At 41.0% G+C, this 12,221-nt stretch overlaps 2 protein-coding genes across 2 annotated transcripts; both read left to right on the top strand.

The window, feature by feature from the left end:
- The first annotated feature begins 747 nt into the window (after nucleotides 1–747).
- LOC139933269 (uncharacterized) lies at nucleotides 748–5,278 on the top strand. The gene is made up of 4 exons (XM_071927335.2): nucleotides 748–755; nucleotides 2,357–2,603; nucleotides 4,425–4,565; nucleotides 4,966–5,278. The coding sequence occupies exons 2-4, from the start codon at nucleotides 2,406–2,408 to the stop codon at nucleotides 5,233–5,235; spliced, it is 609 nt and encodes a 202-aa protein (XP_071783436.1). The 5' UTR covers nucleotides 748–755; nucleotides 2,357–2,405; the 3' UTR covers nucleotides 5,236–5,278.
- A 2,603-nt stretch (nucleotides 5,279–7,881) lies between these two features.
- On the top strand, nucleotides 7,882–10,844 carry LOC144538563 (uncharacterized). The gene is made up of 4 exons (XM_078283173.1): nucleotides 7,882–8,161; nucleotides 8,476–8,734; nucleotides 9,641–9,781; nucleotides 10,257–10,844. Exons 1-4 carry the CDS (start codon nucleotides 7,962–7,964, stop codon nucleotides 10,524–10,526), a joined length of 870 nt encoding a protein of 289 aa, XP_078139299.1. The 5' UTR covers nucleotides 7,882–7,961; the 3' UTR covers nucleotides 10,527–10,844.
- Nucleotides 10,845–12,221: the final 1,377 nt, after the last annotated feature.

Consider the following 12,221-nt stretch of genomic DNA (forward strand, 5'->3'; position numbering starts at 1 on the left):
TAGCCGGACTAGGTAGCTGGCTTAGCTAGCTAGCTCTATGCTAACGTCCGCCTAGCTTGCTAGTTAGCCTGGCTAGCTAACGTCAGTATGGCTAGCCTAGTTTGCACCTTCCGTGCGGTGGGGTGGGGCGGGGATCTTCGAAGAATGGTCGAATAGTTCCCAGTGAATATCGAATAGTATTTTTGCTTGAAATGCCCATCCCTACTTTTTTTACAGTCTCTGGTGTGACCGAAGCTTTATTCAGAGTACAATGGTTACATTGTAACCTGCAGTATTGCTCAGACATGTGATTTCCCCTCAAAGAGCCACTTTCTCCTCCTCGAAAGTGAAACAGACAAAAATAACCACATCACCACAGCTCACTCACTTGCATCTTAATGGTGTATGGTAATGTCAGCAGTATACTGTACGTCTGCCTATAAATATTAACCTTTATCCCACACTGAACTCATTGCCTTTCTATATTGCAGCCAGCAATGAGAGAGGAGACTCATAAGAAACCCTCAGAGATTTAATTCTTTCAAAGCGAATACTTTTTCCTTGACTTTTCCTTGACTCAGCAACATGATGATCGATACAGACGTTGTACTTGAAGCTTTGTCTGTCCTCTGCAATGCCAAGGTAATATCTGTTCAGAAACAAAGGTCCGAGGCTGGGTTTCTGAAAGATGGGTTATCTACCGGAGCTGCAGCAGCATTTCCCCTGCTGTCTGTCAGGCAGTTCATCTCTACAGTCCAGGATGCCGATCAAACCAGGTAATTATGGAAGATGGGAGTTTTGGTACACTTTATCCAGAGATAATGTTTCCGATAATGCACTCTCTCTATCTATTGTAATCATCGTCGTTAAAGGATAATTCCGGCTGGGAGTTATTTTCCTAGGTTTTGCCATCATGACAATTGATTTGTGTTAAAAATGTTGTCATAGGCTGCTTCACTGTAGAAGCTTTACCTACCTCCAGTTCGCTAGGAGTGCTACTCTCCAATACACACACACACACACACACACACACACACACAGTCAGGTTTAACGCCTAATCTCCAACAGTCACACACTTTCACCTTTACTTTGCTGGTAGCCCCGTTGGGACTGACACAACACTGTGTGGGGTGTCAGTCCCAGGCAAGGAGGTTCTATATTAAGGTCCCAGGTCCCTGCATTAAAAACCTAGCATGTAGATAGAAAACGTGCTCTTTGTTGCCCCCTCTGGCCGCTGGAAAAAACACCCGTTTTACACACATTGCTAACCTGTTGTTTAGTAATAATAATAATAATAATGCATTTTATTTGTATTGCACTTTTCATTCATAGTGAATCTCAAAGTGCTACAGAGGTAAAAACATAAAAATAAAAACGAAGAAAAAAGAGATCGCTAACAAAAGTTAACACGAAAAAGCCTTCCTGAATAAAAAGGTTTTTAGGCCTGTCTTAAAAGAGTCCAGGGTCTGCGCTGCCCTTAGATGGTTAGGAAGGCCGTTCCACAAGCGCGGTGCAGCTGAGCAGAAGGCCCAATCCCCCGTGGTGCGGAGCTTGGTACTGGGGGCCCGGAGGAGCAAGCTGTTGGTAGATCTGAGAGTGGGGATGGAGGTTTGTGGGGTAATCAGTTCTTGTAGGTAGGGAGGCGCATGTCTGTTAATGCATTTGTAGGTGAGTAGCAGGACTTTGTAGTCGACCCTGAAGGAGACAGGGAGCCAGTGCAAAGAAAACAGAGTTGGTGTTATGTGTTCGTGTTTTCGCACTCTCATCAGGATCCTGGCAGCGCTGTTCTGAATATACTGGAGCTTCTGGATGCTCTTGCCAGGGACCCCAGACAGTGAAGAGTGCATTGCAGTAGTCCAGTCTTGAGGAGATAAAAGCATGGACAAGCTTCTCTGCATCTGACAGGGTTAGAGTGGGGCGGAGTTTGGAAATGTTTTTGAGATGGTAGAAAGAGGTCTTGCACAGATGTTTTATATGGTCATGAAAAGTCAGGTGAGGGTCAAACCTAACACCCAGTGGCCATATGAAAACAACCAGGACAAGCCAGATTCAGTTTAAACTTTAATAAGTGTAACAACTGCGGTATTGAAATAGAAACTACAGACCACTTATGTTTCAATTGTGTTGTAGCAGACCTTTTGGACTGCCTGGATTCAGTCAAAGAATGCCACTTTGCCAGCTTTTACTCCTGAAAACATCAAATTTGGAGCGATCAAATTTATATTCCATTAATATTCTTCTCTGTGTGTGTATTGGAGAGAGCAGCGCTCCTGGCAAACTGAAGGTATGTAAAGCTCTACAGTGAAGGAAGTGACGAAAATTTGAATACAATTAATCGTTACGATTAATCGTTTGCATCTCCTCTGCTTCCACACAGGAAGGTTCAATCCAACGTCGGCGGTCCAAATGTCCAAGGTGGATGGCAGATGCCAATGTTTTGCTTCTTGGAAGTCCAGAAAGACGTTAAAGAAAATAAAGAAACGGGAGAGATATACATTGATGAGGATGAATTCTTGGACCCCGGATTCAACTATGATTTCAGCCATCTGAAAGACACCGAGACATATTACAGAGGTGGGGAGGTGTATGAACGCCCATGTGGTTGGACCCGTTTCGCCATCAAGGTGCATGTGCCTCTATTTTGATTTGACTGAATATCATATTCATCATTCAGTTTGTACTGTTCTAGACATTCATAAATTTAGAATTCAAGATAAGATGAAACTCTTTTTACCCCCATGGAAAAATTGGGTCATTGCAGCAGCAGATAGTAACATGATACAACAAAGAAAAGTAGAATATAAACAGAAGAACAGAATATAAACAAGAATATAGCAAATTATTGGTACTAACAATTTCAAAGCTTTTTTTTTTTCTTTTTCATTTTTTAAAGTTTGTGCCAGTCATCTAGGTTCTCCATTATTCATGCTGGTTTCTGCACACAGTCAGCATAGTTGCAGATATCAGCGCTCATTTTCCTCCTTCAGAAGAAGCCATTTGCTGGCATTCATTCTTGTCCGGTATGAAAAACAAACTTCCACAGAGCGAGAGAATCCATCACAGGAAACATGAAGCCAAACTTTCTGTTTTCTCTTTATTTCATTGAGCTGAGTCGAGTGTTTTCATCTCAGCGCTCCGCTCTGCTTCCTGTCAGTCAGCTGACACCACAGAAGAAAAGTGAAAGTCTCCAGGAAATAATCCTCAGAAACACTTTACTGTCACAAACATGGCTTTTTATTTAGGTGGCTTTGTTAGCCGGGACAGCAGTTCATTTCAAGCTAGGTTTGACACCATAACGTTTGTATTTAAAAAAAGACAAATAAATGTTAAAAAATGTAATTACATTTTGCATGGATTCCAAAATAACTGGGGGAAGTTAATGGGCTGTAACTCTAAAATAGAAAAGGAAACATTTTCTGAAGAAAATTTAAGTGTGCTTGCTTTCCTAGCAACAGTCCCTTTGACTTGGTGTTTGTACATGCACTAGGTGGTGGTAGTAGTAACAGTAGTAACAGTAGTATTAGCAGTAGTAGTAGTAGTAGTAGCAGTAGTAGTGGCAGTAGTAGTAGTAATAGTAGCAGTAGTAATAGTAGTAGTAAATAGTAATAGTAAATTGGAAGTGTTCCAGAGTTACAGTCCACTCTTCTAACTCTCTCTCCCTGAATCCCCCGCAGCAGACGAGCCATAGCCGCGGCGTCAGTGCTGCATGCATCGGTTAAACGGCGATATGATATAAATGTATAGATTTCACTTTTCACGCTTTAGTTTAATACAATGCATGATACTGGTCACTCTGCTCTGGAAAATACTTATTGGACAAACCGTGGGACAAAATGAGTGCGCTGCTGTCCCGGTGTGTAGATAAACGTCAATGGTGGAAAAACAGGATCTTCTCTGTCACAAACTCCTTCCTATAGCAGAACTTGTGCTGCCATTAAGGGTTGCCAGATCAGATATAAGTATCAGCTTAGATTTATAGTTCATATCTCCGAAACCTTGAGACAGATCTCTTAGAAAAATACAAGCACACTCGCCCGACGTAGAACGCACATTTTGATGTATGATATGTCTATGTAACGTAAAAACTGTAGAGGAAGAAAGGTGCCAAAAAAAGTCTGCCAGAAAAAAGACAATAGTAATAGTGTGCTTTGCTTGCAGCAAGCACACTAATGACACCGCTATTCTCCTTCAAGTAGAATGTATTCATGGAAAGTATGGGGAAAATATGGATTGCAGCATTATTGTGTGCAAAATAACAGCAGAATATGTTTGATATGAAAATATACCAAACATACGAAATATATGCACATTAACAAGTCTACAAAAGGCCATACATGTGTACAGCATGTGCTAATTTTTGGCTGCCCACCTCCCCCAGGGGCGGAAAACAGCCAAGACTCTAGGTGACATCACATTATTGACTATTGATTATTGTTTAATCTCAGGTCCTGGATAAATACCCGGATGGAAATGCCTGGCTGGGAAATTTATGGCGTAGCACAGAGTCAGTGGATGGGGAGTGGCCTGTGTCCTACCATGCGACATCACACTCAGGCGCTGATAGCATCACCGAAGGGCACTACAAGGTTCATTTTTATCTCCATTATTAAATCTATAAAAAGTGCTGTAATAAATGTGAAGAAGCAATGTTTAACTGGCCCCATTCAGTAAATACCCTTTTAATTGATTTGCAAAACATCATAAAGAATATTATTCTTGTCCTGAGCCATAAAATATGGGACCTTTAAATTTACAAACTTTAATTAAAAACATATTCAAAAGGCAAATCTGAAAAAGAAGAGACTGCAATGAGCATGTGGTTCACATTTCTTGTACTAACACAAAGCAGTGTCTGTATGTATGTGTATATTGTGATTGTGTGTGCATTACATAGAAATGCATCTCTCTTTTCTGACATTGGTTCAGTTGCAGTGATTAAATCTCATTATAGGGTTGAAAGTTGATAAATTCATTTGCATTTAACAGCCAGGTTCAGGTCAGGTGTATGGCAGAGGGATTTATTCCACCCCATTCATCTCTGAGGCGATCGACTACACCAAAACGTTCACCGCTAAGAAGACAGGCAAGGAGTACCAAGTGATCATGCAGAATCGAATCAACCCCGAGTACAGGGAGAAACACAACGATGATAAGTACTGGCTGGTTCCCATTCCTGATGGAACATCGAATGAAGAAGAGAAGAAGATGGTAGAAAGAGCCATTCGTCCTTATGGCCTCCTACTGAAAGAAGTCTGAAAGTTCAGGAGCAAACATCAAGAAATTCCTTCACTTCTCTGTTTCTTATCTCTGTTGCCATGGTTACACCTTCAAAAGACCAGAGTCACAGTTGTGTGTGTCAACTTTTTCTGTGATCAATGTTGATTTACTGAAATGTTTGGCTACTTGGCTTGCTAGTTAACGTTAGTAACCAAACTGCTAGCAAACACAGTTTACAGGGCTTTATTATAAAATGCCAGAGCATGTGTTGTCTTATGAACATAAACCAAATTAGTTGTAGCCTATACATCGCTATATCACAGCAGTTCATGCAATATATTATGTTGCATAACTCATTTGCATATGAAAGGATTAAGGGACATTAAATCACAGCTAAGGTGTGAAAATTTAGACTAGTTACATTTTCACAAGAATACAGCTTTTACTTCATGTTATGAATGATATACTGCTCAATAAAAAATGCCTTTGACACACCATGATGAAGTTTCATAGTGTCTCTATTCCAGCAGAATTTGTCTCTCTTTCCCACGGCGCAGCCGAGGGCATCACAAGGCAAATTCAGGTCAGGCTGTCAGTCAGTCAATCAGTCAGTCAGTCAGTCAGTCAATCAGTCAGTCAGTCAGTCAGTCAGTCAATCAGTCAGTCAGTCAGTCAGTCAGTCAATCAGTCAGTCAGTCAGTCAGTCAGTCAGTCAGGTAATGCTTAGTGAGATGATGCGCTTTGTCAGATGGCCTCTAGAGGGCGTTTTGACTGTGACATGCAGTGTTTCCCATACAGAGGCACAAAATCAAAAGTTGGTCAGAAATTGATCTAAATCGATCTCTAATGCGCCTGATGTGCGCATCACATCATGTCTGTAATTTGGAGATGTACAGACAGCAGACCAGCAGCACTGAACTCAATCCCCAGTGTCTCCCGGTGTGAAAACAAAAGTGACTAACTAAACGTAACATTCCACAGTCGGTAACGGGGATTTGCAGACAGTAACTCGTCTTCGCTGCCCTACAAACTTTAACGGTAGGTGACGTCATCTTGTGGTATTTAAGTAACGTTAGTGGAATTAGGTAATTTAACGTGGCAGTGCTTCAGTGCATAGATAGTGCGCCGTGGGTCTGTACAGGACCTGTGCTTGTTGACCATATGGCACTGTGGTGAGCACACCATGGTGAAAAAAAGACCAAGTTTAATTCTCAGTTTCTAGAGTACTCACAATGGGACACATTCTCAAAAATCGACAGTAGTTTTTTGGGATCTGTGATGTCAGTTTTGTGCGGTTGGGAGAATATCATCAATTTGTTTTTTTTTTTGTGTCTTTGATGCAGAGGTGCATTGTGGGACAGGTCATCACACCCTATAGGATTCTCCTGAGGGAAGTGGGGCTGGGCCAGAATGAACAGGGCCTCAGTTTGAACCCTGGGCCAGCTGGGAAAAAACTGGGCAGCCAACCACAAAATAACGGCACAGAGACACCTGAAAAAGCGAGTCTCTGTCCACTTCCAAGTCAGATAGCATGCTTTTCTGTTTGACAGGTGAGTAAAAAGCTCTACCTGCTGACTGACACTAATATGAAAGCAGGTAGTTTCAAACAGTCCGAGGAAACCGCTAACTTTTCTCTTAGAATGATATCAAACACCGGCAACTGTCATGCAAAGAGAAGCTAACAATGACAAATTTGACAGCATATGGTGATTCAACATAATGTTATCTCACCAGACATTATATTTTACTATAGCAACATACCGGGACACCTTCCTCTTCAGCTTGAATCTCCTTCGCCTCCGCCCCTTCATCCTGAATCCCCTCCTCCACCGCTCCCCCAGCCTGAATGGCCGCAACCACCGTCACCTTAGTCTGAATCACCACCTCCTCTCTCCCCCTACTATCCTAACTGTCTCAGTCCCTTCTCACCACCTGATTCACCTGATACCACCGAGCCTGACATGGAATGAGGCCTTCAGTCTTTAAGCAACATGGCTTCCTTCTGTTCTGTTCTCTGGGCCGGCTAAGGCCTGGTGCAAGCTCTCTAAGCCAGAGGTTCTCAATTGTTTTACAGCCAAGGACCCCTTACAAGATGGAATATACCGGGGACCCCCTTATTCTGATTTGTGATTTTGGGCTATAAAAATAAAAATTGACTTGACATGTACAGTATGTCCCTTGGAATAATCTGACGTAGCCTATTTTTTACACTTCTATAGTTTTAGTCATGTGAAAGAACAACACAAGAGAAATGTATTAGAAAGATATTAGATATGTATTAAAAATATTTGCACCATCTCAACACAGAATACCCATAAAACAATCAGTCAATTAGCTGCAAGTAACACTGTACCTAAACAAAATATCAAAAGGAAATCAAGAGAAAAGTGTCGAATTTGAAGTGCATTTCAGAACACACACACACACACACAAACACACACACACACACACATATCAAGATAAAGTGTTTCACTTTTAGTTCATACGTAATGATTGATAAAAGTCTAATCATAAAATAAATGCAGGCTATAACAAACTGAATACATGCCTGCATTGCAACATCCTGTATGTATCAAGTAGATTGCAAAACATTTGCAACATTGCTACAATCCCAAACTGCTACTTTGTTTTGTAACACTCACCATCCGTTGTTACCTCTGTCCCACACTGAACTCACTGCCTCACAGCCAGCAAGGAGACAGAACATTAGAGACTCTCATCAGAAACTCATCATTAGAAGTTTTCCTTGACTCAACAACATCAAGATGATCGATAGAGAAGTTGCACTTGAAGCTTTGTCCGTGCTCTTCAATGCCAATGTAACATCTGTTCAGAAACAGTCGTCACAGGCTAGCTTTGCAAAAGATGACTCTGTTAGACATGGTGCTGCCGGAGCTGCAGCAGCACCTCAACTGCTGTCCGTCAAGCAGCTCATCCCTACTCTCCTGGATGCCGATGAAACCAGGTAATTATGGAAAATGGGATTTTTGGTAAAATGTATCCAGAGACAATGTTTCTGAGAATGAATTCTATCTATTCTAACCTTCCTTAATAACTTGATATCCTCAAAGACATTATGGTGTCGTTCACACTGGGGTTGTAAAACAGATTTTCCTTTTCTGCAATAGTTGTGAGACAATTTGTATGTTAGATTTTCCCATTGCCATTTGCAACACTCACAATTCTTTACATTTCCAATCTTTCAAACGAAGACTATATTCAAAAGAAACTATATTCAACATGACGAAACAACCAATTATCTGGTTTGCTTCCTCACAGCAAGGTTTCAAGATCCAACTATACCCGCATCAAAAGCGTCCTCCAAAGTGGTAGGCCGGCATCAGACGTCTCCACCTTGGACTTCCAGGACACCATTGAAATAGAAGGACCAACAAAGAAGTATCACATCATTGATGAGGATGAATTCTTCCACCCCAAATTCGACTATGATTTCACCCATCTGAAAGACACCGAGACATATTACAGAGGTGGGGAGGTGTATGAACGCCCATGCGGTTGGACCCGTTTCGCCATCAAGGTTCATGTTCCTTTTACTATATTACTATTTGAATTTTTATTTTAAATCAGCATCAGTCATATTCTTCAGAGCATCTGTTAGGCTACATTATAATCTGGCTACCTAAAGTGATTCCTCTTTAAAGAATGCATTCATACTCTGAAAAAGTTCCACAAAATGTGTGTTTTCAGCTGAAAGTTAATACATTTAGCCACAAAAAAAGAAAGACAAATTTAAAATCCTAGCATTAATGTAGACAGGTGATTCATTTTGTATTGTTGTAGACATTCACAAATGTTGTGTTCAAGATAAGATGAAACTTTACTGTCCTCCAGGAGAAACCGGATCATTGTAGCAGCAGATAGTAACAGGATACAGCAAATAAAAATAGAATATAAAGAGAAAAATGCAATAAAAACAAGAATATAGCAAATTGGGGTTATATAAACATCTGAGCAATTTCAATACTAAAACATGTAAAGGATAATACCTTAAGTCAGTAGCAGCGGTCCAGGTTCCCCTCCCCCTTCTGCACACAGTCAGCATAGTTACAGATATCAGTGCTCGTTTTCCTCCTTCAGAAGAAGCCATTTGCTGCCATTCATTCTTGTCCAGTATGAAAAACAACTTCCACACAGCGAGAGAATCCATCACAGGAAACATGAAGCCTTCATTTGGTTTGGTCAAGCTTTCTGTTTTGTCTTTATTTCATTGTGCTGAGTTGAGTGTTTTCATATCAGCGCTGTGTTACGGGCCAAAGGCTACATGTGTACAGAATGCTCTAATGTGCACCAACAAACCCCTTAACTGCACTGCTGCATCTTTTAGTATGACGGGGGGCGGAGAACAGCCAAAACTCCAGGTGACGTCACATTTACATGTTGGCATCTGTCACATTATTGACTAATGCTTATTGTTTCATCTCAGGTTCTGGATAAATACTCGGGTGGAAATGCCTGGCTGGGAAAATCATGGCGTAGCACACAGTCAGAGCCAGGGGAGTGGCCTGTGTCCTACCATGGGACGTCCCAGAAAGGTGCTGAAGGCATCATCGAAGGACACTACGAGGTTCATTTTTATCTCCATTATTAAATGCATAAAAAGTGCTGTAACAATTGTGAAGAAACATATTTGTGTGTGTATTGTGATTATTTGTGCATTACATTATATCTATAAACTCTTGTGAAATTGGTTTAAAGCAATATTCAAATTAGTTTTATGGGGGGTAGGGTATTTGGCACTTGGCCACCATGAAAACCATTATACCATGAATTGAACATGTTCACCAAAGTGTTAAATGTAAGTTTTCAGGCTATTTTCGTGGCCTCATTCAAATGAATGGGAAGTAAAAATCCAGAATGCTATAAACTCGTCCAGCTGCATCCAATCTTAGTGTGTAGTTTATATGTTAAAATGTTAAAATATATAATAAATGTTAAAATATATAATAAACATAAAATATGGAATATTGCTTCAAGTTTTTTAGATATATCTGATTAATTGGTTGAAAGTTTATAAATACTAATTTAATTGCATTTAACAGGCAGGTTCAGGTCAGGTGTATGGCAGAGGGATTTATTCCACTCCACTCATCTCTGAGGCGATCTACTACGCCAAAACCTTCACCTCTAAGAAGAATGGCAAGAGGTACAAAGTGATCCTGCAGAATCGAATCAACCCCCAGTACAGGGAGAAACACAACAAGGATAAGTACTGGCTGGTTCCCGTCCCTCATGGAACATCGGATGAAGAAGAGCAGAAGTTGGTAGAAAGAGCCATTCGTCCTTATGGCCTCCTACTGAAAGAAGTCTGACCAGGCAAGAAAGTTCAGGAGAAAAAATAAAGAAATTCCTCCCCTCCTCTTCTCTCTGTGATTAATGTTGATCTAAAATCTCTGGCTACTTGGCTCACTTGTAATCACTAAGGTGTGAATATTTAGACTTAGACTAGTCATATTTTCACCAGAATACAGCTTGTACTTCATGTTATTAATGATATACTGCTCAATAAAAAATACCTTTGACCACACCATGATGAAGTTTCATATGTGTCCAGCTATAGAGTGAAGTGTCTCTGTTCCAGATGATTGTGGCTCTTGTTGACCGTATGGCACTGTGGTGAAAACAACCAAGTTTAATTCTCAGTTTCTTTGCTGGTTCACCTTGTCTGGAACTGATGTGGCAGTGATGTAGGAGGGCTATGGCACTAATATGAAAGCAGGTTGTTTCAAACAGTCAGAGGAAATAGCTAACTTTTCTCTAAGAGCGACGTCAAACACCGGCAACTGTCATGCAAAGAGAAGCTAACGATGAATTTGACAGGATATGGTTATTCAACATAATGTTATCTCACCAGACATTATATTTTACTATAGCAACATACCGGGACACCTGATAAGGTCCCGTTATACCGCTACTAGCTAGCATGTTAGCTATGTTAGCGGTGCTAGCATGTGTCACCAAGTCATTACATCCCCCCACCTCGTTTTTACTTCTACAGAACACAGAATACAGAATTTAGAGATAATAGTTGTACTTGTAAAGCTTTACCGAGGTTTACTGTTATTTCTCAGAATCTCTGAAGGTTGACGAGGCCACTTCCTCGTCAGCTTGAATCTCCTTCGCCTCCGCCCCTTCATCCTGAATCCCCTCCTCCACCGCCCCCCCAGCCTGAATGGCCGCAACCACCGTCACCTTAGTCTGAATCACCACCTCCTCTCTCCCCCTACTATCCTAACTGTCTCAGTCCCTTCTCACCACCTGATTCACCTGATACCACCGAGCCTGACGTGGAATGAGGCCTTCAGTCTTTAAGCAACATGGCTTCCTTCTGTTCTGTTCTCTGGGCCGGCTAAGGCCTAGTGCAAGCTCTCTAAGCCAGAGGTTCTCAATTGTTTTACAGCCAAGGTACAAGATAGAGAATATACCGGGGACCCCCTCATTCTGATTTGTGATTTTGGGCTATATAAATAAAAATTGACTTGACATGTACAGTATGTCCCTTGGAATAATCTGACGTAGCCTATTTTTTACACTTCTATAGTCTTAGTCATGTGAAAGAACAACACAAGAGAAATGTATTAGAAAGATATTAGATATGTATTAAAAATATTTGCACCATCTCAACACAGAATACCCATAAAACAATCAGTCAATTAGCTGCAAGTAACACTGTACCTAAACAAAATATCAAAGGGAAATCAAGAGAAAAGTGTCGAATTTGAAGTGCATTTCAGAACACACACACACACACACACACACACACACACACACGTATCAAGATAAAGTGTTTCACTTTTAGTTCATACGTAATGATTGATAAAAGTCTAATCATAAAATAAATGCAGGCTATAACAAACTGAACACATGCCTGCATTGCAACATCCTGTATGTATCAAGTAGATTGCAAAACATTTGCAACATTGCTACAATCCCAAACTGCTACTTTGTTTTGTAACACTCACCATCCGTTGTTACCTCTGTCCCACACTGAACTCACTGCCTCACAG

The sequence above is a fragment of the Centroberyx gerrardi genome, chromosome 4 (assembly GCF_048128805.1).
Source record: "Centroberyx gerrardi isolate f3 chromosome 4, fCenGer3.hap1.cur.20231027, whole genome shotgun sequence".
Lineage (NCBI taxonomy): Eukaryota > Metazoa > Chordata > Actinopteri > Beryciformes > Berycidae > Centroberyx > Centroberyx gerrardi.

Coding starts and splice junctions, on each gene's coding strand:
- LOC139933269 (XM_071927335.2), top strand. CDS start 2,406: ATGCCAATGTTTTGCTTCTTGGAAGTCCAGAAAGACGTTAAAGAAAAT. Junction 2,604..4,424: donor GGACCCGTTTCGCCATCAAG/GTGCATGTGCCT, acceptor GTTTAATCTCAG/GTCCTGGATAAATACCCGGA. Junction 4,566..4,965: donor TCACCGAAGGGCACTACAAG/GTTCATTTTTAT, acceptor TGCATTTAACAG/CCAGGTTCAGGTCAGGTGTA.
- LOC144538563 (XM_078283173.1), top strand. CDS start 7,962: ATGATCGATAGAGAAGTTGCACTTGAAGCTTTGTCCGTGCTCTTCAAT. Junction 8,735..9,640: donor GGACCCGTTTCGCCATCAAG/GTTCATGTTCCT, acceptor GTTTCATCTCAG/GTTCTGGATAAATACTCGGG. Junction 9,782..10,256: donor TCATCGAAGGACACTACGAG/GTTCATTTTTAT, acceptor TGCATTTAACAG/GCAGGTTCAGGTCAGGTGTA.